General features: G+C 45.8%; 1 protein-coding gene across 1 annotated transcript; it reads left to right on the top strand.

Annotated features, from left to right (window-relative positions):
* Nucleotides 1–2,223: 2,223 nt before the first annotated feature.
* LOC309541044 (uncharacterized protein) lies at nt 2,224–13,917 on the top strand. Its single transcript, XM_082238462.1, has 3 exons — nt 2,224–2,441; nt 12,160–12,655; nt 13,816–13,917. The coding sequence occupies exons 1-3, from the start codon at nt 2,277–2,279 to the stop codon at nt 13,851–13,853; spliced, it is 699 nt and encodes a 232-aa protein (XP_082094588.1). The 5' UTR covers nt 2,224–2,276; the 3' UTR covers nt 13,854–13,917.
* The last annotated feature ends 13,265 nt before the right edge of the window (nt 13,918–27,182 follow it).

The raw sequence follows: 27,182 nt of genomic DNA, 5'->3' as shown, positions 1-27,182 counted from the left end.
GGTCTGGGAAGCGTCTTCATTTGGGGACCGCACTGCAGGGGTGGCGTGGGGGGGCATCTGAGGAGAAGTTGCTTGGAGTTGGGGGGAGTTTTTTGGGCCCAAACAAAGCACAACACTGCAAAACAGAGGGAGGAGGTTTGGTGAGGGTTGACTCACCAATCGGCACTACATTGGCAGTCCTTGAATCAAAACATGGAGGTATCAAACAGCCTTCACACCCAGCAGTCTCATGTTAATGTCTCCAATGCAACTGTTGAACATTTTGCAACAGGATGAGAGTTAAGCATCCTCCGCCACTACGTTGCAACTGGGGAGCTAGGCACTGGATATCTTACGGTGGTCAGTTGTAAGTAATCTCTCTTTTTTGTGTGCGGCAGGGAGGGCCTATGGGGATATCCAGGCACCCGTATGTACACCTCCTCTTTTCTGCTCTGTGGAACCATACAAATCTGATATGGATAAGCAATTGCTATACGAAGCAAGGAAAGAGATTCTGTACCTATTAAATTTTACTGGTTCTGCTCTGTGGAACCATACAAATCTGATATGGATAAGCAATTGCTATATGCAGCAAGGAAAGAGATTCTGTACCTATTAAATTTTAGTGGTTGGCATCTGTCTGTCTTGCGAGACAATGGAGTGTGCCTCTACCTTCGCAGCACTGAAATGACCTCCTTGGGGTGCAAACCTGGGCAGGGTGGATAATGACCCTGCCCAGATGACAAGACCCCCTCTCAGCCTTGCTGATGTGGTCCAAAGGAAAGCAGAGAAAGACGTTTGGCACCAACTTAGTTGCAGGGCTTATTCTTACATGACTGCCTGCTTGTTGATACCGATACAGTGCTACCTTGGTTCTCAAACTTAATCCGTTCCGCAAGTCCATTCCAGAGGGATTGTTTTCCCATAGAAACTAATGCAAAATGGATTAATCCATTCCAGAAACTTTTAAAAACAACCCCTAAAACAACGAGACAATTGATCCATAAAGTGAAAGCAATAAACAATGTACTGCAGTCACACAATCAATCAATAAGTAGCTAAACTGGGTTCCACACAGTCACAAAAGCAAAACAAAAAAGAGCCGCAAAAAAGAAAAATATATAGCAAAAACAGACAGACATCAGCGTAACAGTCAAAACGGAAGTGTGGCACTCAAATCGGAAGCATAACACTCAAAACGGAGAATCTTCGATTTCCGAAGAAAGTTCGCAAAACAGAACATTTACTTCCGGGTTTGCAGTGTTTGGGTTCCAAGTCGTTTGAGTACCAAGGCGTTTAAGAACCAAGGTACCACTGTAATTCATTTTCAAAAGCACTTTCCCTGTTACATGCCAGCATGAATAAACAGCAGACTGGACACGAAGAAAGGGTTTAATTTCCTTCATGAGTGTAAATCACCCCAAGAATGAGATAAGCCAACAGGCGCATGGTCAGCCAAGCCAGTTGCTATGACAACAGCCTATTGCCACCCATATAAGTGATTCTGGCACATCAGCTCATTGTGTCCGGGGTCTTGTGCTGTGTGTTGGTCAGGCTTGTGAAGTGAGGGAGTCTGTTCGGAAGTATTGATTTGGAGTCCGTGTTACGTCTTCAACTGCTGGAGCAGCAGAGATACTTTCTACTGGTATGTATATATCTGCAAAAGCTGTATGTATCAACATCCGGAACTGTTTTACTGAAGCCTTGTCTTCTGCCACAGTAAACGATTGGGACCTTAGGCTGCCTCTGTGGGGTGAGCGGAACTGGGGGCAACTTCCGCTACCTGGGTATCTCACCTCAGATCGCCAACACATCCCCGTTCCAGACTTTCCTCCTTCTGCAAGGCAGGTTACTCATCTCCTGGAGTAACGTTGCACACAGAAGCTAAGGTGGCTGAAAATGAGGAAGAATCAGTCCCTTCTCCACCCACCGCAATGAAGACCCAACAAGTGTATTTAAAATCCTGCTAATGTTTTGACCTGTTTACAATGATTTTGTGTATACATTATAAACATTTCCCATTCTTTTTAAACTTTCTTATCTTCTTGATTCCTGAGCTTCCAGACGTATGGCTGTTTTGTGGTGGCTGCAATCGTGGCAGAGGAGGAGGACGCAAAGGGGGGGAGGGAGTTGATGGGCGGGGCCAGAGTGAGAGGGGCGGGGCCTCCATCGAGGTCATGATGTTGCATCAATGCAAAGGGGAGCTACGAAGGGTATAAAGAGCCAGGTGGTCCAGGAAGGAGTCAGAAGCCAGGAGAGGAAGACAGCCTGCGAGCGGGATTTGCAAGCCCACCAAGATGCCTGAGACCTCTCTTCTAGTCTATGTCCTCTGCCTACTCACCTTGTCTTCGGCATGCTATATCACGAACTGCCCTCGGGGAGGAAAGAGATCAGTCTCAGACATCCAGAATTGGCATTGGCGAGGAAAGAGAGAAGTCATAGAACGCAAAGAATACAGACTGGTAGGGGGGAGAGAGAGAGAGCGGGAGAGAGAGGGGAGAGGATCTCAATTGATGCACCTGCAAATCTCAATTGATGCGCCTGTCTCTGAAAGGGACTGCTTCTCTGCTCCTTTGCTGGGGGAATTGTTCCAAAGGTGTCTTTGTGTCCCTAATACCTTTTCTGCTTTGCTCTGCCTCTCAGACCTGTTTCTGCTCTACAGGGATGGAGCACTGCTCCTTATGGAAGAGAGAGAGGTGCTGCAACTACTGTAGCAAAAGAGTGAAGGAATGCTCCCTCAAGGCTGCAGAGACGACCCTTCCTTTAAAGCAGTGTTTCCCAACCGGTGTTCCGCGGCACACTAGTGTGCCGTGGAACGTTGCCTTGTGTTCCGTGGGAGGGAGGCGGGCGAGTCGGGCGGCGAGAGGCAGGGCGGTGGCGGCGAGCACACGCGGGGCGGCGAGCGAGCTCCCTCCCACATCCCATCGCCACTCGCTTCGGCCAGCCTACTGGAGGAAGGCGCGAAAACCTCGCGCATGCGCAGGCCTTCCACCTGCGACAGCCCAGTAGGCCGTCCGAAGCGAGCGGCGATGGGATGTGGGAGGGAGCTCACTCGCCGCCCCGCGTGTGCTCGCCGCCCGACTCGCCCGCCTCCCTCCCACGGCACACCAGCCTACCTCCGTGGGAGGGAGGCGGGCGAGTCGGGCGGCGAGAGGCGGGGGGGCGGCGGCGAGCACACGCAGGGCGGCGAGCGAGCTCCCTCCCACATCCCATCGCCGCTCGCTTCGGCCGGCCTACTGGAGGAAGGCGCGAAAACCTCGTGCATGCGCAGGCCTTCCGCCTGCAACAGCCCAGTAGGCCGGCCGAAGCGAGCGGCGATGGGATGTGGGAGGGAGCTCGCTCGCCGCCCCGCGTGTGCTCGCCGCCCGACTCGCCCGCCTCCCTCCCACGGCACACCAGCCTACCTCCGTGGGAGGGAGGCGGGCGAGTCGGGCGGCGAGAGGCGGGGCGGCGGCGGCGAGGAGAGGCCGCCCAGCGCGGGGCTCTCGCCGTCTGCCTACCTGGCTGCCTGCGAGCTCGGCGGGCAGCGCTTCCACCCGCAGCGCCCGCCTCGCGGCTCTCATTCCCTGCCCCTGCCAAAGCTCACCCAGCCAAGCCGCGCTCTCCTTCCTGCCTCGCTTTGCTGCCTCCTCCCCCCCACCCCCAAAGCTTGGAGGTTCCCCGGCAGGAAGGAGGGAACTTAATCCTCTCCAAGGGCTGCGGAAAACAGACATGCAAATGGGGGCTTGCCAGCTCTTCAAGCGCCGCCGGCTTTCTTCGGGAATTACCGCCCGCCGAGCCCGGTAACGCTGACAGGCCGAGCCGCGGGGCTTGGCAGCACAGCCGGCAGAGTGTGGGAAAGGGCGGCCGCCACGCGCCGGGCAAGGCGAGACTCGACGGGGAGGACACCGGCAGCAGCCCCCCCCAGAAACCCGCTCCGGGCAGGTAATTCACAGAGAGTGGACAGAAGGAAGCCTTAAAGGCTTCCTCTTCCTCCTCCTCCTCTCGTTCTTGCTCCTCTTCCTGGCAAAAGGGCTGCTGAGAACCCTTCTCTCTTGGGTGCCGGTGGGTGCTGTGACGTTGACGCTGCTGTGGCAAGTGCCTTTACTTAGCAGAGTGCATTCCCCTTTACACAGGAGGGGAGGGAAAAAAATTGAAACTTACACTTTCGTGCGTCCCTCCCGGCGCGACGCTGCGCGCTGACGTCACGGGGCTGTAATGGTGGTGTGCCTCGAGATTTTTTTTTTTTTTTTTTCATCAAACAAGTGTGCCTTTGCCCAAAAAAGGTTGGGAAACACTGCTTTAAAGGACATTTAAAGCGCACCCGCCCCAAATCCTGGGAATGGCAGTCTACCCCTCACAGAGCTACAATTCCCAGGACCCTTAACAAACTACAATTCCCAGGATTATTTAGGTGCTTTAAAGGTGTTCTGAACACACGGGTTGTGTGCTGCCGTAGATTTATATGTCTATATGAGAGGGAGATAAGACAGTAAGCATCTTAGGAAAGACTTTAATTTAGTAATGGTGCAGGGATCTCGAAGCACAGCTTCCAACCTTGAATGCCGGCCCATTTCTGTTGCCTGTGTTAAGTGCTGCTCTTCTCTGTACTTCTGTTCCCTAGAGAAGCTTGCAGGGCTAGCAGAGCCAAGTGTGGTTGCTTGGGGTTCAGATTTGGCCCACAGCTTGCCACTAACCCATAGGTTAGACATGTGTCAGTCTCTTTATTTATCTGTGAGCTGGACATTGTGAAACCCTCCCTCAAGGGAAGCAACAAGGTCATGCTCTGTGCACAGCTCATGCACTAGAAACATTGCAGATTAGATTTTAAAGTATTTTTCATACCAGCACTTGTACTGAAGCATTTACTCCCTTTCGGACTTCCGGTTCGGCGCCAGCGCTAATGGCTGCTCTCTCTCCGAGCTCCGGAGAGAGGACGGCTCTGCGAGTTCGGGTCTGACCCGCTTCGGCAAGCGGGGGACCCCTAAAATCACAGGAACGGATCCTGTGAACAAGGAGATTCGGTGGGCACCTGAAGCGCCCCCTCTTTACCGCAGAAAGAGCCTTTTTAAAGGCTCCGGAACGACAACGGGGGAGCGCGGTGCTGAGAATCGCTACCCAGCCCGCAGAGTGAAGCCGCGTCGCCATTAGTGGAGAGCGCCGATTCCCTTCCTGAATAATCTGGATAAAAAAGACCCGTGAGTAAGACTGAACCTCTATTCGAATTAAAACTACCTGAAATTAGGCTGAAAACGGGAAAGGCAAAAATTAAGGAAGTCTGCCTTCCCCCGACTGCATGATAATCAAAGCAACGAAAGTTACTAAGCTGCATCCGTAAGGGAAAATCGTTTTTAAATGCTTGAATCCGACATTTGGACTTTGACTATCCCCTCCAGCTTGCAGGGCAGAGGGGAGGAAAAAGTGACTTTACAAGCTGCATGACTAATTTAAAGGAAAAGGAAACTTTCTGCAGCCTCCAACCTGGTACGAACTGCTCATAAAACAAAAGGAACACTGAACTGACTTCAGATTCCTGTGAAAGCAACAAAGTGGAAGCTTTACTGTTTACTTGTTACAAAGTTTTGGGACTTTGTGGATACATTATATCAGGGAAGGCTGGGACTCTATTTACTAGGAAAGTGTTGCATTATACTTATAGAAGCCTCCTGATAAATTTGCTTTTTAACACTCTTTATTTCGGTTTGCGGACATTCTGATTTGCTCCCTCTAGAGGGTAAACTAAAAGTTGCTACGCTTTGGGACAGTGGAATTTTCTTAGGAGAAGGCTCTTGTGGGAAACGACCTTGGGATATGAGTGGCCCAGCAGACGAGATAAGCACGAGAGCCAAGACAAGGCAATATCAACAACAGCTGCAGCAACACAAGAAAAGAGGCTCGATCTCAGGAATAACTTCTACAGTGATAACAGGACAAGAAAGAGGTACAGCAGTCTCCATGGATGCAGTATCGCAAGCCCTTCTTAAGATAAATCAATCCCTGGAGAATTTAACAAAGCAAACGGCAGAGAACACTAAGAAATTGACAGAGAACTCACAGAAATTGACAGACTTGACAGCAAGACTTGATTTGAATACAGAATCTATAAATAAGCTTACGCAAGAGAACTCTGCCACACGTCAAATTGCGGAGGAAGCCAGAACTATTGCTGGAGAGACTCAGGAAAAATTAGAACCGATTGCCAGGAAGGTCTATGACCACGATGCAACTCTGGCACTGTGGGAACTACAAAGAAAAGAAAGGAATCTGAAATTACGATCAATTCCAGAGGATGAAGGAGACAACCTCACGGACTTTTTAACGAACGAGTTTGCTGATGCTTGGGAAGACTTAGAGGAAGACGAAATCAAAATCACAACGGCATTCAGACTGGGCAGAAGACAGAATAGAAAGGTACCGAGAGACTGCTTGATCACCTTGAGATCGAAGGAGGAAAGAGACAAAATATTAAGACTGCATTTTGAAAAGGCCTTACAAATTGGGAATTCACCGATACAGATCTTTAAAGATATCCCTAAATATATTCTGGACTTGAGAGCTTCTTATAAGGACCTGGTTTACTTGCTCAAGAAGAACAACATTCGTTTTAGGTGGGAATTTCCACAGGGACTGTCCTTTGACTATAGGGGGAAGAAGGTGAAAATAAAGACGACACAGGATAAAGACAGCTTCCTGCATAAAAATCAAGAAGATCTACAGAAAGGAACTGTAGACCCAATTGCTGAGCAAAGGACTGTATTAGATATCTTGAACCTCTCATTTGGACAGAACCTTCCACCACCAACAGAGGAGGAACAACAATTGGGAGCAGTTGGAGGAATACCAGAAAAATAACAAGATGGCCCTGCAATTCCTTAGCTGGAATTGTAATGGGATGAACATGCCTTTGAAGAGACGACAAGTATTCCACATTTTGTATAGAGAACAACTGGACGTGATTTGTTTACAGGAAACTCACATAACCAGAGCCCACAGGAGACTGCTTATGAATAAAAAATTGGGACAAGAATTTATCTCGTCAGACAAAGTGAAAAAAAGAGGAGTTGTGATTTATGTAAAAGAGAAGTGGGCCCCAAAAATGATTTTTAAAGATGAAGAAGGAAGATACTTAGCGGTGGAGATTCAAGCACAAGGAGAAAAATTTTTGATAATTGGGATTTATGCACCAAATGAAGGTAAAGCAGAATTCTTCAAAAAACTTCATGAAACCCTGATGGACTATTTGGAATATAACATGATAATCATGGGAGATATGAATGGTGTAGTTTCTACAAACATGGACAAGACACAAAGACTGATACTCACTAAAGAAGGGAGACTCCCGAAGACTTTTTTTGAAATGACTGAAAATATGGACTTAATAGACATTTGGAGAACAAGGAACCCTCTTGAAAGAGAGGGAACCTTTTTCTCCCAAGCAAAGATGACCTGGACCAGAATCGACCAAATCTGGATTACTAGTGGAATGGCTCCGAAGATTAAGAAGGTAGAAATCTGCCCAAAAACCTGCTCCGACCATAACGCCGTGAAGATGGAAATGAAACTTACAACAACTGGTCAGTTTAGATGGAGAATGAATGACACCCTGTTTCGAGATAGAGAGTTCCACTTGAAGGCCCAAAAAACTTTAAAGGACTATTTTGAAATCAATCTAAGGGGCGGTGTGGAAAGAAGAGTGATCTGGGACGCAAGTAAAGCTGTGATGCGAGGGTTTTTGATTCAACAAAACTCAATAAAGAAGAGAAAGCAGAAGGAGAAAAGAGAAAAAATTTTGGAAAAGATAAAAGAAGGAGAGAAAAAATTAAGGTCAAAACCAAAGTCCCAGGAGATTTTGAGGGAGATTAAATTGTATCAAACACAATATATGGAATTGATGAACCAAGAGATAGAGTGGAAAATAAAGCAAATGAGACAAAAGACATTTGAGTCGGCAGATAAATGTGGCAAACTCTTGGCATGGCAACTCAAAAAAAGACAGAAATTAAATACAGTTTCAAGTTTGGAAGTGGATGGAAGGACCATATCTAAACCAAATGAGATAAGAAACTGTTTTGTGAGTTATTTCAAAAAACTTTATTCCCAAGGATTACAAAATGAAGAAGACATAGATAAATTCCTTAATAAACATGGATTACAAAAAATCTCTCCTCAAAGTAAGGTGGATCTAAACCAGAGAATAACAGAACAAGAGATAGAGGGTGCCATTCAGGACATGCAATTGGGCAAATCTCCAGGGCCAGATGGACTGACTTCCAGATATTACAAAGCATTAAAGGAATGGTTGATACAACCGCTAAAGGATGTCTGTAATGAGATCTTAGAGGGAAAAAAGGCACCTGAATCGTGGAAAGAAGCATATATTTCACTCATACCAAAGACAGAGACTGAAAAGACTCAATTGAAGAACTACCGCCCAATCTCGTTACTCAATGTGGATTACAAAATTTTTGCAGACATTTTAGCAAAAAGATTCAAAAGAGTATTGATGGAAAAGATTCATAGAGACCAAGCAGGCTTTCTCCCAAAGAGACACCTCTCAGACAATGTTAGGAATATAATAGACATTCTGGAAAAGTTAGAGGTGAATATAAATACTAAAGCAGTTTTGATATTTGTGGATGCGGAGAAAGCCTTTGACAACATTTCTTGGAGTTTTATGAAAAAGAACCTTCATGGGATGGGGGTAGGACAAGGTTTTGAGAATGGTATAGGTGCAATATATTCCGAACAAAAAGCTAAGTTGATTGTAAACAATGTAATAATTGAGGAACTTAAGATAGAAAAAGGAACACGACAGGGGTGCCCAATTTCCCCATTGCTTTTTATTTCGGTCCTGGAGGTGTTGCTGAACATGATTAGAGAGGACCAGCAAGTTAAAGGTGTACAGGTCGGAGCAAAACATTACAAGTTAAGGGCTTTCGCAGATGACTTAGTTCTGACTTTACAAGAGCCATACACTAGCACGAAAAAGGTGTTGGAGATAATTCAACAATTTGGCCAGGTAGCTGGATTTAAATTGAATAAACAAAAAACTAAAGTCTTAGGGAAAAACCTGACAGATATGGAGAAGAATAAGTTTCAAGAAGAGACGGGTTTGATGGTGGTTAAGAAGGTGAAATACCTAGGGGTTAATTTAACATCTAAAAATTTGAATTTATATAAGGACAATTATGAAAAATGTTGGTTAGAAATTAAAAAAGACTTAGAAATATGGTCAAATTTGAGATTATCAATGTTAGGCCGAATTGCAGTAATTAAGATGAATGTATTGCCTAGAATGTTATTTTTGTTTCAAACCTTGCAGATTATTGACAAGATGGACTGTTTCAAGAGGTGGCAGAAAGATATTGCGAAATTTGTCTGGCAGGGCAAAAAGCCCAGAATAAAATATAAAATATTAACAGATGCAAGAGAAAGAGGGGGATTTGCCCTGCCGGACTTAAAATTGTACTATGAGGCAGCAGCATTCTGCTGGCTGAAAGAGTGGATGCTCCTCGAGAATACAGATATCTTGGACTTAGAAGGTTTCAATAACGCATTCGGTTGGCATGCATATTTATGGTATGACAAAATCAAAGTGCATAGTGCCTTTAAAAATCACATTGTAAGGAAAGCGTTGTTCAATGTTTGGATGAGATATAAAGACCTGTTGGAAAACAAAACCCCTAGATGGTTGTCACCCTTAGAGGCGAAGGCCCATAAGAAAGTTAATATGGAGGTCGGATGGCCAAAGTATTGTGAGATTTTAGAACAGGATGGAGAGAAACTGAAATTAAAGAGCCATGAAAAACTAAAACCCAAAGTACAAGATTGGCTCCACTATTATCAAATAATGGAGGTTTTTAAACAAGACAGGAAAATTGGCTTCCAGGTGGAAAAATCAAAACTCGAGACAGAACTGCTAGAACCCAATACTAAGAATTTGTCAAGAATGTATAACTTGCTGTTGAAATGGAACACACAAGATGAAATAGTTAAATCAGCTATGATTAAGTGGGCACAGGACATTGGTCATAATATTATGTCTGCTGACTGGGAAAGGTTGTGGAACACCGGAATTAAATTTACGGCATGTAGTGCCTTAAAGGAAAATGTGATGAAAATGGTATACAGGTGGTACATGACCCCAGTTAAGCTAGCAAAAATTTACCATTTGCCTGACAATAAATGCTGGAAATGTAAGGAAACTGAAGGTACTTTTTATCATCTTTGGTGGACATGCCCGAAGATTAAGGTCTTCTGGGAGATGATATATAATGAAATGAAAAAGGTATTTAAATATACCTTTCTTAAGAAACCAGAGGCCTTTCTCTTGGGCATTGTCGGCCAATTGGTGCAAAAAAAGGATAGAACATTCTTTATGTACGCAACAACAGCAGCAAGAATATTGATCGCAAAGTATTGGAAGACACAAGATCTACCCACCGTGGAAGAATGGCAGATGAAAGTGATTGACTATATGACATTGGCGGAAATGACGAGCAGAATTCGAGACCAGGGAAAGGAGACTGCGGAAGAAGATTGGAAGAAATTCAAGATTTATCTTAAGGACTACTATAAACTTGATGAAGCTTAGAATGTCGAGATTCTATAGAGAGAAAGGGTTGCAGTAATATAAGATTAGAATAAGAAAGGACTATGATGAATTAGAGTTGGAAAAAACATTTATAAGTTGCTATAAAATTTGGACATGAGGATGCAGAAAGGGGAGGTATGGGGAAGTCCGAGGAAAGAAGTTTATGAAATGACATTATGAAATTATACTTGTTTGTTTGTTTGTTTTCTTTTTTGTGTTTGTCTGTTATAAAAACTTTTGTAAAACTAATAAAAAATATTATAAAAAAAAGAAGAAGCATTTACTCCCTTTCAACGCTCTTTTCCAAGCTGCATGGCAAGTACTCTGCCTTCCTGCAAGACCATTCCTTTGCAAGGGCCTCAATTTATGCCTCAATAATTAAATGTGAGTTCAGTGCAAGCCTAGACATAGCGACTCAAAAGTAAGCCTTATTGAGTTCAGTAGGACTTGCAACCAGGTAAGTCAGTACAGGATTGAAACTGTTATCGCACAAAGCAAGGGTGGGGATGCTGAGGTCCTCCAGATGTTGTTGGACTACAACTCCCAGTATCCTCTGGGGCATTTGGCCATGTTCTCTGGGGTCTGATGTGAGCTGCATTGCAACACCAGCTAGAGAGCAGCACGTCCCCCATCCCTGACTTTAAGCTTCAGCACCTACTTAAAACACTTTTCTTTTATTTAGATGATTTTAATACTTTTTGCAAATTGCTTAAAGGCTTCCTTACAATCAAGCGGGATATAAAATTTGTTAAAGAAATACATATTAATTGGTTGTGATCAGCTTGTTGAGCCAAACGTTCACATTGGCACTCGGTTCAAATGAAGATTCCTGGTGTGATTGGAGTAAAAAGAAAGTCCATTTCTGAACTTTGCTAAATAGAAAACAGATTCGGAGAGAGGCACATCACTCTGCCTGGTAGATGTGGTGAGAAATATAAAATATAAAATGATTAACTAATACAATGCCTGTATGAAATGGGGAGAGGGAGAGCAATGTGACCACCTGGAACTCCTTCGAGAAAAGGTAGGATATAAACGTTGTCATAATCATGATAATGTGTATTAAATTCAGTGTGTCTACCCTGAGTAACGTTAAGTGGGATGTCACCCATGGTGTTTAGACCTAGGACAATATGCATAGGACTTGAGCCTCAAATGGTTTTGAAAGGGGAATTAGAGAAATCCATCCTGGGGGATGTACGATTTATTGATTTGGCGTGACCCCTGCTAATTGATTTACGGTCCCCAATTAGCTCTTTATGGCCGGTCCGGCACACTTCCTCTGCGAGACTCTGCTCCGTCTCCAGTCGCTCCAGTCACGCCTCAGCAGAGTGAACACAGCGGTAAAACTGTCACTTAGCTTCACTTAGCTTCCGACAAACACACAGAGCCCGGTTTGTCTATTTACAGTCCTTTATTCCGACATTCCCCAGAAAACCCCTGGGCTCACCGCAGCCATGGCAAACTGCGACCTTCTCCCTCAAAGAACAGAGAAGAAGAGAGAAAACTCCTCCCAGCTTCGAAAGCTGACGTCAGAATGCTGAGGCATCATGGGAACAACTTAACCTGTTAAGTTCCAAACCCCATAGGGGACAGGTCTGTGTTAGCCAGCATGGTTGGATGAAACCTTCAGCTTCAGAGGTAATATACCTCTGAATACCAGTAGCCAAGGCAGGGACAGGGATTCCCCTGCTTGTGGGGTACTTGGCAGCACCTGGCTTGTTGCTGTGGGACAGGGAACGTTGGTCTGGATGGATTTTCGTGAGCCCTGCTGGATCAGACCAAACACCAATCTAGTTCAGCATACCTGTAGTCACGTTGCCGTAGCCAAACTCGAACTCAGCACCACCCATTCTCTCTCTGTCTATCTCTCTCTCTCTCTCTCTCTCTCTCTCTCTCAGTGCATCACCTGTGGTCCTGAAATGAAAGGAAACTGCTTTGGCCCCAGCATCTGCTGCGGAGAAGAATTTGGCTGCCTCATTGACACCGAGGAAACTCAGCGCTGCCTGGAGGAAAATGACCTGCCTGACCCCTGCGCATCCGGCTGGAAGTGGTGCGGTGAAGACGGGAGATGTGCAGTGCCGGGCACATGCTGCACTGTCGGTAAGGGTATCCGTGTGCGAGAGATGAAGCTCAGCAAGAGGGGGTGCTGGAGAGAGGAAGGGGGAATGTGAGTCAGAAAAGTCAAGTGGAAAACCACCGCCAAGGCAAAGACACATTAACAAGTCATGACCAAGGATCATTTAGTACAACCCCTGCAATGCAGGAATCTCAACTAGATCATACAAGACAGATGACCATCCGACTTACCATTAAAAACTTCCAATGCCAAGCAGCTCCTACACTCAGAACGTTCTTCCTAATGTTTAGTCAGACTCTTCTGTCTTGTATTTGAATCTATTGCTTTGGGTCCTGGAGCAGCAGAAAAGAATCTTGCTCCGTCTTCCATGGGGCAGCCCATCAGATATTTGAAGACGGCTCATATCACCTCTCCGTCTTCTCTTCCCCAGGCTAAACATACCCAACACTCCTTCAACCATTCCTCATCAGGCTTGGGTTCCAGACCCTTGGTCACCCTCTTTGCCCTCTTCTGAACACATTCCAGCTTGTCAATATTAATCTGTGGTGACCAGAGTTGGACACAATGATCCACGTTGGGTCTGAGCAAGGCAAAATAGAATAGTATTGTTACTTCCTTTGACCTGGACACTAGACTTCTGTTGATGCAGCTTAGATTAGCATTCACTTTTTTTGCTGCTGCATCACAGTGTTCTCTCATGTTAAGCTTGTGGTCTCTACTAAGACCCCAAGATCCTTTTCACATGTTCTGCAGTCAAGCCAGGTGTCACCCATCCTATATTTGTGCACCTGGTTATTCCTGCCTACGTGTCAAACCTTACATTTGTCCCTATGGAAATTCATTTTTTAAAAAAGTTTGGGCCCAGTTCTCCAATCTGTGAAGCTCATCTTCAGTCCTGATTCTCTGAGGTTTTAGCTACCCCTCCCAGTTTGGTGTCATCTGCAAATTTTATGACACCCCACTTGTCCTTTTCTCCCAGGATTGCAAGGAACCATTGGGGAGTTCTTTTGGGCCTCAGTTAGTCAAACAGCTACAAATCCACCTAACAGTTCACATCCTCTAGGCCACAGTTTACCAGCTTCACTGCAAGAATACCAGGGGAGACTTTGTGACCAGCCCAAAAGGCTTGCCAGAAGATTAAAGCACAGGAATTTTTATATTTGTTTACTCTTTTCTTCCACAGAGAGCTGCACCGAAGATGAGGAATGCGTGCGTCCCTGAAGTCCGCGGGGAGGCAGCCTCCAAAACATCGGTTCTCCAACTTGTATTTCAGAACGCCCTCAGAAATATGTTTGTTTTGGTGTTTTGTGTTTTGCTTTTGTCTATATAAAATGTGAAAACCCAATAAAAATATTTAAAAAAAAAAAACAAAGAATATCCTAAATAGCGTAAAGAAAAAATAAAAATTTGGAGACGGAAATGTAAACACACAGCAAATAATAAAAGTCTTTTATTGCATTGTGTTGCATGTTTTGTCCTGTGTCATATATGCAGGGAAACGCTTGATATTTTCAAATACATGGTGGGGAAACTTTGGGCCCCTTAACGCTGGTGTTTTATTGCAGCTGTGTTCTGGACACAAATCCACACTGGTAGTGAATTTAGCCTGCTTTAGTTGGTTAGAACAATAGAGTGCAATTATTTTGCTGTAGAGGGAAGAAAGAAAACCATGATGAGAGGAAGCCAGTAATTAAAAGTTCCTTCCCCTTTCAGGGAAGAAGAAGGCTCAATTCTAAGACAATTTGTATGTACCGTATTTTTTGCTCTATAGGACGCACTTTCCCCCCTCCAAAAATGAAGGGGAAATGTGTGTTTGTCCTATGGAGCGAATGCAGGCTCCTTGGCTTCAGCGATAGCAACGCGAAGCCTCCGAATCACAGAGGGTGCGCTCCCTCCGTGCTTTGACGTGCTTTCGATGAGCACCGACCCCTCTCACTCTCCAGGCTTCAGGAGTTCCCGCCGTGCTCCAAAGGCTTGCAGGCTGAAGCCTCAAGCCCGGGGAGCGCAGCGCCAACTCCCACTGCACTCCCCGGGCTTCAGGCAGCTATCCACAAGCCTTAGGAGCGCGCCCCCAGCCCCGCAAGCTCCGGGAGCGGCAGCAAGGCTGCACGCAACCTTGCCGTCGCTCCCGAACCTGTTCTGGTGGCTGGGGTCGGGGGAAGCTTGGGCTTCCCCTGCCCCAGCCCCGCGGCTAAAAACCAAGCCAAGACAGCGAGCGGGATCCATCCCGCTCTCTGTCTTGGCTTCTGCCAAAGCCGCGCACAGCCTCTCCCGGCTGGAGAGGTTGCGCACGGCTAAAGAGGAAGCCAAGACAGCCAGTGGGATGGATTTCGCTCGCTGTCTTGTCTTCTTTGCTCTTTGGGGCTGGGGGAAAAATATGTTTTCCCCCTTTATTCCCCCCCCTAAAAACTAGGTGCGCACTATGCTCCGGTGTGCCCTATGGAGTGAAAAATACGGTAATGCTTCAGCTGCCCCATGCAATTAAGATAAAATTAGAGGCACTTTGGAAGCAGAAGCCTGCAATTAGGAAGCAATTAGAAGCAGAAGTCACAAGAAGGAAACTTCTAATTCAGATTGCAGGGGAATGCTGCTCAACAGAATTCCTTCTGAGTACAGTAAATGTAATAGAAGGAGCTTGGCTTTGGGAATGGGCATTGCCTGATTATATAGCATTCTATATAGTGTTGTACCTAGGGACGCGGGTGGCCCTGTGGTTAAACCACAGAGCCTAGGACTTGCCAATCAGAAGGTCGACGGTTCGAATCCCCGTGATGGGGTGAGCTCCTATTGCTCGGTCCCTGCTCCTGCCAACCTAGCAGTTCAAAAGCACATCACAGTGCAAGTAGATAAACAGGTACCACTCCGGCGGGAAGGTAAATGGTGTTTCTGTGTGCTGCTCTGGTTCCACTTTCAGATGTGTTATGTACTGAGCTGAATCCTAGAACAATAGGATCCATAATGCAGCAGTCTGATTGGTCCGCAGGAGCCACCCAATCCAGCTCCAGGTGGAAGTGAATCAGCGACCTGATTGGCCTACAGGAGCAGCCCGGAATTAGCCAATTACGTGGGGCCCATTGTGTAAATAATGTATATATAGCTAGACGTTTTGGGGAAAGTTTCATTCATTGCTACTATGAGCTGAACAAAGAGCATGAAATTCACACTCAACGCCGAGTATATTTCAAGACGATTGTAGAAAAACACCACAAAAGGGCCATAACTTGAAGATAACCTCCAAGCACCAGCCACCCTGACCTAGCATCTCCTTTATTCTCTTCTGAGTCAGGAATAAAAGGTCTTGCATGATTGCCGCTCTCTCTAATGCAACTGCTTTTTCAGTAATTTCCTTAATGCAGTCTGGAAAACTGATCTTCTTCCTTACCTAACAGCTGCCTTTAAGCCAAGGTGGTTATGACCAGAACAACATAACAAATTAGCATTTCCCTCTTGCTGGGCTTGAAGAAGAAAACCAACTTAAGGGAAAGCAGAGCTGGTGGAATGGTGTTAAAAAAGACAAGCTGGCCTTCAGATTGGACCACACTCTGCTTTTCAGACCTGCTCTTCGTCCAGATTAATCGGTCATTCGGACAGAGTAGTCAGCTGCAAAAGAAGGCAGGACTTTGCACCTTAGTATTTAGTACTATTAAAGATGCAGGAGTCTTGTCATTGCCCTATACTTAGGACCAATGAGAAATACCTAGTGCCCTTGTTCTGTTAGTGCAATGATTTATGTGCACGGTAGAAATACCACCCTCCCTTTCTCCACCTCTGCCCACCTCCTGCACTTTCCCCAGACCTGCCCTGGAGGGTTGGAGGAAGCCCAGAACAGATTTAACAGAGCATGGGATACAAAACCAGAGGTGCCACAGTCTCAAATTATGCTTCATTTGGAGATCTGGTTTTGGTAGGGGCAAAAGCTCAAACCCTCCAAGTGCCCCTATTTTCAAGGGACAGTCCTGGATTTATAGAAGCCGTCCTGGGTTCTGATTTGATCCCAGAATGCCCCACTTTTCCTTAGGATGTCCCTGTTTTCATCGGAGAAATGTTGGAGGGTATGGGTATTGGCGACCCCCCCCCCCAAGTCAAGGAGATAAGTAACTCCACAACCTTTAGAAGGCAGCCTTTGATAGTGTAGGAGTGCAAATATCCAGAGATGTAATGATCAGGTGGGATTGCTATGAGGAATTATAACAAATATAGAGTAAGCCATCTGTGTCAGCAATGAAAGCATTGCGTTGACTGGGTTTAAACTATTTTGATATGATTTTTGATCAATCTACACCTCTGCATCTCTGGCCCTTTTGACTCTACTGCCCATTTCTCTCTCCTCACGTCACGTACACAGCAGTACACAGCAGTTGCTTCGCCAGGCAGGCATCCTGTGCCATAAAGATAGTAGGCAAGTTACTTTGATGTAGTTTTCTTATATATAATCTTAAAATGTTAATCTTGGAGCCAGGAAACAGATCTCACATGAAGGTGGTAGTGATCTGGTCTTTCTGGCCATCCTTCTTATCATGTTTATTTCTCACCTCTGGGGTTGCCAGATGCACCCCTTTGTAGTTCTCAAGTTATTTACTACCCCTTTGTAGTTCTCAATTTATTTACCCCAAAATATATGCATGCTAATTAGTGTTGTAGTGTAACTTTTTCCCCACGTGGGTTTGATGAAATGCTCAGAGGAAATATGATTGGTTCTTACGAGCACTGTGTAAAAGATTCTTTTGCTAATAAAATGGCCTGGTGAGGGGTGTGGTGTACGCACTTTCTCCGAGAGCCTTGCTGGTCAAAGCCTCGTGTCTTGTTTTTAATCAGGGTCCAGTCCTTCCTTTACTTTGCGAACGCAACAGATAGGGAAGATTTTTTAAATTGTTTAATGTTTTATTATGTTTTTATATACGTTAGAAGCCACCCAGAGTGGGCAGGGTATAAATAATAACATTTATTATTATTATTATTATTATTATTATTGACGTCCCTATTTTCATTGGGGAAATGTTGGAGGCTGTGAAATCTGTCCACAATACATTCTCTGTTCCTCCTCCCCAAAGACCTGCAATACAATCACTGCCCTTCAGAGTTGCTGTATTAATAGGTGAATTTGGTAAAGGTAAAGGTAAAGGGCCCCTTCATGGATCACTGCCTTGCCGTGGCGAAGGGGCTTGAATAACTCAGAGAAGCTATGAACTCTGCTGAGCAGGGCACCCAAGATGAACAGGTCATAGTGGAGAGTTTTGACCAAACGTGATCCACCTGGAGGAGGAACCGGCAAGCCACTCCAGTATCCCTGCCAAGAAAACTCCATGGACAAAGACAACAGACATATAAAAGTTATGACGCTGGAAGATGAGCCCCTCAGGTCGGAAGGCGTCCAACATGCTACTGGGGAAGAGCGGAGGACAAGTACAAGTAGATCCAGAGCTGATGAAGCGGCTGGGCTAAAGCCGAAAGGACGTTCAGTTGCGAATATGCCTGGAAGCGAAAGGAAAGTCCAATGCTGTAAAGAAAAATATTGCATAGGAACCTGGAATGTAAGAACCATGAACTTGGGTAAGTTGGAGGTGGTCAAAAATGAGATGGCAAGAATAAATATTGACATCCTGGGCATCAGTGAACTAAAATGGACGGGAATGGGCGAATTCAGTTCGGATGACCATCATATCTACTACTGTGGGCAAGAAACCCGCAAAAGAAATGGAGTGGCCCTCATAGTCAACAAAAGAGTGGCGAAAGCAGTACTGGGATGCAATCTCAAAAATGATAGAATGATCTCGATACGAATCCAAGGCAGACCTTTTAACATAACAGTAATCCAAGTTTATGCACCAACTACTGGTGCTGAAGAAACTGAAATTGACCAATTCTATGAAGACTTACAACACCTTATAGAAGCGACACCAAAGAAGGATGTTCTTCTCATTACAGGGGATTGGAATGCTAAAGTAGGGAATCAAGAGATAAAAGAAACAACGGGCAAATTTGGCCTTGGAGAGCAAAATGAAGCAGGGCAAAGGCTAATAGAGTTCTGTCAAGAGAACAAGCTGGTCATCACAAACACGCTTTTCCAACAACACAAGAGACAACTCTACACGTGGACATCACCAGATGGGCAGCATCGAAATCAGATTGATTATATTCTCTGCAGCCAAAGATGGAGAAGCTCAATACAGTCAGCAAAAACAAGACCTGGAGCTGACTGTGGCTCAGATCATCAGCTTCTTATAGCAAAATTCAAGCTTAAACTGAAGAAAGTAGGAAAAAACACTGGGCCGGTAAGATACAATCTAAATCAAATCCCTTATGAATACACAGTGGAAGTGAGGAACAGGTTTAAGGATTTAGATTTGCTAGACAGAGTGCCTGAAGAACTATGGATGGAGGCTCGTAACATTGTACAGGAGGCAGCAATGAAAAGCATCCCAATGAAAAGGAAATGCAAGAAAGCAAAGTGGCTGTCCAATGAGGCCTTACAAATAGCGGGGGAGAGAAGGCAAGCAAAATGAGAGGGAGATAGAGAAAGATACAGGAAATTGAATGCAGATTTCCCAAAAATAGCAAGGAGAGATAAGAAGGCCTTCTTAAACGAGCAATGCAAAGAAATAGAGGAAAACAACAGAATGGGAAGAACCAGAGATCTGTTCAAGAAAATTGGAGATATGAAAGGAACATTTCGTTCAAAGATTGCCATAATAAAGGACAAAAGTGGTAAGGACCTAACAGAAGCAGAAGACATCAAGAAGAGGTGGCAAGAATACACAGAGGAATTATACCAGAAAGAAATGGATGCCTCGTACACCCCAGGTAGTGGGGTTGCTGACCTTGAGCCAGACATCCTGGAGAGTGAAGTCAAATGGGCCTTAGAAAGCACTGCAAATAACAAGGCCAGTGGAAGTGATGGTATTCCAGCTGAACTATTTAAAATTTTAAAAGATGATGCTGTTAAGGTGCTACACTCAATATGCCAGCAAGTTTGGAAAACTCAGCAGTGGCCAGAGGATTGGAGAAGATCAGTCTACATCCCAATCCCAAAGAAGGGCAGTGCCAAAGAATGCTCCAACTACCGCACAATTGCACTCATTTCACACGCTAGCAAGGTTATGCTTAAAATTCTACAAGGAAGGCTCAAGCAGTATGTGGACCGAGAACTCCCAGAAGTGCAAGCTGGATTTAGAAGAGGCAGAGGAACCAGAGACCAAATTGCAAACATGAGCTGGATTATGGAGAAAGTTAGAGAGTTCCAGAAAGACATCTACTTCTGCTTCATTGACTATGCAAAAGCCTTTGACTATGTCGACCACAGCAAACTATGGCAAGTTCTTAAAGAAATGGGAGTGCCTGATCACCTCATCTGTCTCCTGAGAAATCTCTATGTGGGACAAGAAGCTACAGTTAGAACTGGATATGGAACAACTGATTGGTTCAAAATTGGGAAAGGAGTGCGACAAGGCTGTATATTGTCTCCCTGGTTATTTAACGTATATGCAGAATTCATCATGCGAAAGGCTGGGCTGGATGAATCCCTAGCCGGAATTAAGATTGCTGGAAGAAATATCAACAACCTCAGATATGCGGATGACACAACCTTGATGGCAGAAAGTGAGGAGGAATTAAAGAACCTTTTGTTGAGGGTAAAAGAGGAGAGCGCAAAATATGGTCTGAAGCTCAACATCAAAAAAACGAAGATCATGGCCACTGGTCCCATCACCTCCTGGCAAATAGAAGGGGAAGAAATGGAGGCAGTGAGAGATTTTACTTTCTTGGGCTCCGTGATCACTGCAGATGGTGACAGCAGTCACGAAATTAAGAGACGCCTGCTTCTTGGGAGGAAAGCAATGACCAACCTAGACAGCATCTTAAAAAGTAGAGACATCACCTTACCAACAAAGGTCCGTATAGTAAAAGCTATGGTTTTTCCAGTAGTGATGTATGGAAGTGAGAGCTGGACCATAAAGAAGGCTGATCGTCGAAGAATTGATGCTTTTGAATTATGGTGCTGGTGGAGACTATTGAGAGTCCCATGGAATGCAAGAAGATCAAACCTATCCATTCTGAAGGAAATCAGCCCTGAGTGCTCACTGGAAGGACAGATCGTGAAGCTGAGGCTCCAATACTTTGGCCACCTCATGAGAAGAGAAGACTCCCTGGAAAAGACCCTGATGTTGGGAAAGATGGAGGGCACAAGGAGAAGGGGACGACAGAGGATGAGATGGTTGGATAGTGTCTTCGAAGCTACAAACATGAGTCTGACCAAACTGCGGGAGGCAGTGGAAGACAGAAGTCCCTGGCGTGCTCTGGTCCATGGGGTCACGAAGAGTCGGACACGACTAAACGACTAAACAACAACAACAAAAGGTAAAGGGACCCCGACCATTAGATCCAGTCATGACCAACTCTGGGGTTGCAGCGCTCATCTCGCTTTACTGGCCGCGGGAGCCGGCGTACAGCTTCCGGGTCATGTAGTGAAATATACTCGGAGTCAAGAGTGGATTTCATGCTCTTTATTCAGCTCATAGTGGTGAGGAGGAATGAAAGTTCCCCCAAAATATTTGCTTTATATACATTATTTACACTATGGGCTGCACGTGATTGGCTATTTTTGGGATTCTCCTGTAGGCCAATCAGGTTGTGGGTTCACTTCCACCTGGAGCTGGATTGGGTGGCTCCTGTGGACCAATCATGCTGCTGCATTGTTCTAGGACCAATCACACTGCTGCATTCTGAATCCTATTGTTCTAGGACCAATCAGACTGCTGCATTTTGGGTTTTTTTATATAATAATTTTTATTAAGTTTTCCATTTTAACAACCCAATCAAATCACATTAAATATTCCAAATTGTACAAATACATATCATAAAGTCCAAATATTTTGCCAAATTATAATTTTTTTGTTGGGGGTTCCCATGCTTCGAGTTCAGTGGGGTCCAGTCATCTCATGTTTCTACTGCCTTGAGTGTCCAATAGTCCTTTCTTTAAATCTTCTTGTTGTAATCCTTCTTTCTTTCATAGCCTCTGAGTTGTTTCCACAGGCGAGCTGAAGTGAGCAATAATATACTTCTGTATGAACTTTGTATGACTCTCCTTTTTTTTTGCAGCTGGTCCTCACACGCTGGTGTTTATGCTGAATCCATCCAAAGGTCCTTCTCGGGTGGCAGACGCCATCTTTTCTCAGTTCCGATGAAATAAAATCTAGGCGTTTGCTCATTAATTTTCTCAGACAGGTTGCACCAAACATTAGTCTTTCCAGAGGAGGTTTGCCAAATCTTGAAATACAGATATAATATCAAAGTAAGAGCTTGCCTCCCCCTATGACTATCAATCTCTGCAACTCAGTCTGTCTCATAATGGTGGGTCCCGATTAACTAGTGTGTACAGGAGAGCCTTTTATCTTCTTCCAAATATTTCAAAGAACAAAGGCTTTAGTTAATATTATTATTTCCACACAGTTTATATTTTCCGATCTCACTTGTTATAAGTAATGTAGACGGTTCTTCGGGGGGGGGGAGGGTTGTTAAGTAGTATTGTAGTAGGAAAAGAAAAAGTTTTACCCCCCCTCCTTTCTGTTCCGTTTCAACATACCAGCATAGATGTTATTCTTTGATATTTTCTTTCTTCCACTCCATCACTCTTGGCACCTCAGTGGCTGGCTTAATTAGCAGATTAAATACCCTTTCTTCACTCGAAGCATGTCCATAATTCTTATATCCAATCTTTTATCTTAAGAAATGGAACTTGGAGCGCTCACAGAGACAGCATCCAGGAGATCTGAGCTCCCTCGAGGGCTTTCCATCCAGTGTCCCCACCCCCTCCTTCTTTATGAACTTGGGGGTGGTTTGTGGGCAGCCGCAGATGAGACTGCATCTTCCCTTCCACCGGGAAGAATTTGGGAGGCTGATTACTTCCATCTCAGCCTCTAAATTACCTCGTGTGAGCTGGAGAGAAGGTATTGTCGGCCATCTTCCGTGGCGCCCCTAGCGGAACCCCCCCAGACTGCTGCATTTTGGATCCTATTCAACTCAGTACATAACATGTGACCAGCATGACTAAGCTGCTTCTGGTGAACCAAACAGAGCAGCTGTTTACCTTCCCGCTGGAGTGGTACCTATTTATCTACTTGCACTTTGACGTGCTTTCGAACTGCTAGGTTGGCAGGAGCAGGGACCGAGCAACGGGAGCTCACCACGTCACGGGGATTCGAACCGCCAACCTTCTGATTGGCAAGTCCTAGGCTCTGTGGTTTAACCCACAGCACCACCCTAGCAATAATACAGTAACATGCAACCCACCACTAAATTTGATGCTGTTGTTGTTGCTGTTTATTGTCTTAAACATATATATAATTGAGAGACCGGCTTATCCCTTAAACACCCAGCAGAAGGCCGTGGTCCACAGGGCAGTTTCTCCTGTAAGTTCCCAAGATCTCAGAGCCCCTCTCCGGAGTAACTCAGACCAGGGCTTTTAGTGTGGCTGCCCCTGTTCTGCGGAATAGCAGTCCTGTCATGATAGGACAGACAGCTGCCATCTGCCCTTTCTGGAAACAGCCAAATGCATTTTTGTTCTGACAGGCTTTCCTGGCTGGCTAAGTGGATTTTTACCAAGAGTGTCAACTTGTCAGGGTTTCAGTCTTGTTTCAAATGCATTTGTTGCTTTTTTGCGTCTTTAACTGTTTTTAATTACCGTATTTTTCGCTCTATAACACGCACCCGACCATAACAATCACATAGTTTTTAGAGGAGGAAAACAAGAAAAAAAAAATCTAAACGAAACAGTGGATGTATGATTTTTGTGGTTCATGCTGTGGCCACAGACATGTGATCTGACGGTGAGTTTGGAGTAGCCCAATGCAAAAATCCTGAGGATCCATGTGGATCCATGCTTTGTAACCACGTTTTAGGTGGGGAGGGAAGGAAAAGCACTCAAGGGACAAGGAGCACGCGTGGGGTGTGTGGAGAAGGATGCTGCTAATAATGCAGGCGAGGGGTTTAAGAGGAGAAGGAACACGCGTGGGGTGGGTGGAGAAGGATACTGCTAATAATGCAGGCGAGGGGTATAAGAGGAGAAGGCTCCTCTCCTCTCCCACTTTGCTCCTTTGAAGCAAGCAGGCTCTGCTTCTCTCACACCTCCCCGGCTTAGCAAGCTGAAAAACTTTGCTGCTATTTAGCGAGCTGAGTGGGGAGGAGAGAGGGACAGAGAGCATGGTTGCTTTAAAGGAGCCAACCGGACAGGAGCCGCTTACACTTGTGTAAGCGGCTCCTCTCCTCTCCCGCTTTGCTCCTTTAAAGCAAGCAGGCTCTCTGTCCCTCTCTTCTCCCCACTCAGCGGCTCTTCTCCCGCTTTGCTGTTTCAAAGCGAGCCACGGAGGAGGGAAGGAAGGGGAACCATGGATCCTCTGCTCACGACTACAGTAGATCCCCCCGCCATCCGTAGGCATTTGCTCCATAACACACACAGACATTTCCCCTTACTTTCTAGGAGGAAAAAAGTGAGCGTTATGGTGCAAAAAATACAGAATCTTCGGTGCACATCACCTTGAGGAGGCAGCTTAGAAGGCGATTGATAAATCAGTTATGATTAGAATAAGAATGTTTTGAGAGATGTTAGTTTTAGCATGGCAGTGGATGGGGCAGCAACCTCACAGGCGGTGATGATCTCTCTTATGGGAGCAAAGCCTTCATCAAATTAATCACATTAGGAGGGCATTGGCTCATTTGCACAGGATCTCTTGGCTCATTTGCACCGTGTTGTGCTATGAGCTGCTGTGCTCTGCCTCCCTTCTCCTTCCCTTGTCTGCTCCTGTCTAGCTTAAAGGCTGGAGACGCGGGATAGCTTTTTCCAGAGTTAAAGTTCACTGAACAGGGAGAAAAGCTGAATGATTTATGGTGCGTACTTTGATTCCACTTCTGCCTTAGTTGGGTGAACATACACAGTGGTACCCCAGTTTTCAAATGTCTCAGTTGACGAACATTTCGGTTTTCAAACACCGTAAACCTGGAAGTAAATGCTTTGGTTTTCAAACATGCCTTGGAAGTCGAAAATGCGGCCTCTGTATTGAGTTTTCCAAATTGAGTTTTTTGTTTTCGAACTTTTTGGAAATCAAAACGGTCTTCCAGAACAGATTACGTTCGAAAACCAAGGTATCACTGTACAGTGGTACCTCGGGTTAAAAACACCTCAGGTTACAAATGCTTCGGGTTACAAACTTTGCTTACCCAGAAGTAGTACCTCGGGTTACAAAGTTTGCCCCAGGATGAGACTGGAAATCGCACAGCGGTGGTGCGGTGGCAGCAGCAGGCCCCATTAGCGAAAGCGCGCCTCAGGTTAAGAACGGTTTCGGGTTAAGAATGGACCTACGGAATGAATTCACATTAGTTCAGATCTGCTTAAGTAGAAGAGACAATGAGACCACAGACAAAAAAATATTTGCACTGGTTTGTCATCACTCTGCTTGAGAGAAAGTGGATGTCTGGAGGAATCAGGGCTTGCTGAATGCAACCTCTCATAGAATCATAGAATCTTAAGAGTTGGAAGGGATCCCAAAGGTCATCTAATCTCAGGTAAAGCATCCATGACAGATGGCCATCCAACCTCTGCTTAAAAACCACCAAGGAAGGAGAGTCCACCACCTTTCATGGGAGTCCATTCCACTGGCAAACGGCTCTTACTGTCAGAAAGTTTTTCCGAATGTTTAGTCGGAATCTCCTTTCTTGCAACTTGAAGCCATTGGTTTGAGTCCTACCCTCCAGGGCAGGAGAAAACAAGCGTGTTCCCCCCTTCATGTCACAGCCCTTAAGATATTTGAAGATGCCTATCATATCTCCTCTCAGTCTCCTCTTTTCCAGCCTAAACATACCCAGCTCCTTCAAGTGTTCATCATATAAGGCTTAATTTTCAGCCCCTTGATTATGCAGCTGTTAAGGATGAAGAGGTCTTCCCCTGGGTTGGGAGAGAGCTGCCCCCCCACCTCTGTTTTGGGGTGCCTATCAATAATGCACACACACCACAAATGCCTATCCTACTTTTCTACCAAGGCAGCTTTCAATAATATTGAAAGACAATCAATCATAAAATATGTGCAGAATCTGGGAAGTGATAAACCACTTTCACTTTTAGCCACCAGCTAAAGCCACTTTCAGGGATGTGGGTTAAACCACAGAGCCTAGGACTTGCCGATCAGAAGGTCGGCAGTTCGAATCCCCGCGACGGGGTGAGCTCCCGTTGCTCGGTCCCTGCTCCTGCCCACCTAGCAGTTTGAAAGCACGTCAAGTGCAAGTAGATAAATAGGTACCACTCCGGCGGGAAGGTAAATGGCATTTCCGTGCACTGCTCTGGTTCGCCAGAAGCGGCTTGGTCATGCTGGCCACATGACCCGGAAGCTGTACGCTGGCTCCCTCGGCCAATAAACCGAGATGAGCGCCGCAACCCCAGAGTTGGGCACAACTTGATCTAATGGTCAGGGGTCCCTTTACCTTTAAAGCCACTTTCAGATGCTGATCAAGGAACATACCTACTGACCTGTCCCAACCTAGCCGTCCTTCAAAGTTTGCATGATCCAAAGATGAATCAGTCTGAAAGCAAGGGAAAGCATCCCTAGATCATTAGACATTTGTACTGCCTCAGAATGAGAGATTGTGCATGGTCGCAATTTCAGGTATGCAAAGGTGGCAAGAGTTTGTAGGACAAGAATTTTATCATCCCTGCTGTCCCACCAGGGCCGTCTTAAGCATATCCGGCGCTGTGGTCCAAAGATCCCCCCGGCGCCCCCCCCGGCAACTCCAAAACAAGGGAGAGGGTGGTGGAAAATCTCCTCTGCCTCCCCCACTGCCCCGATCCCCAGCGTGGTAGTGGCGATCAAGCAGGAAAACGTGCTGGCAGACATACTCTCCGGCGTCAGGCGCCCAAAAAGGCAGCCCAGGAAGGCTGCGCGACCGGGAGCAGGGCCATCTTTAGCAGAGGCTTGGGAGGGAAGCTGCGCACCTGCCAGCCAAATAGTTGGCGGGGCGCAGCTAGCGAGGCGTGCAGGGAAAGGGGAGGCTGCCAGCAAAGCTGCGCAGCTCCCCCACTCTCTAGGGTGCCCCTGAGAGGCTGGCGCCCTGGCGCAATGTACCACTAACACCAATGGGAAAGACAGCTCTGTGTCCCACAGCTGCAAAGTTAATGGAATTCAGTTTGAAAAGCTCCACTTTGGGACTCAGATACATTAGTAAAAAACAGTGATTTGAATGTGCTATAAACATGCAACACCAGATGTTGGCAGCCTCTCTCTGAGCTGGCTGATAGCAGCACCTCCTCGGACCCTCAGATGACTCCTCCGGTAACAGGAACACCAACGCAGCATTCTTGAGGAGCAGGTCCTGGTGCTGTGGACTCACAGCTGCTCATGTGAGCACCCAAACCCAGCAGAGTAAAACAGAAGCGAAGCTGCGGAGGTTTTGCAGCACACCTAATGTATTTCTACTAATTAGCCAAATAAAAGAACATAACAAACATGTACGAGAGGAGCAGCTGCAAATTTCATCTGCAAATTTTTATTTTTTCTTTACGCTATTTAGGAT

Source organism: Podarcis vaucheri, assembly GCF_965113315.1.
Source record: "Podarcis vaucheri genome assembly, chromosome: 9".
Lineage (NCBI taxonomy): Eukaryota > Metazoa > Chordata > Lepidosauria > Squamata > Lacertidae > Podarcis > Podarcis vaucheri.
The sequence above is the reverse complement of the archived record's forward strand: the minus strand, read 5'-3'. Positions and strand labels throughout refer to the sequence as shown.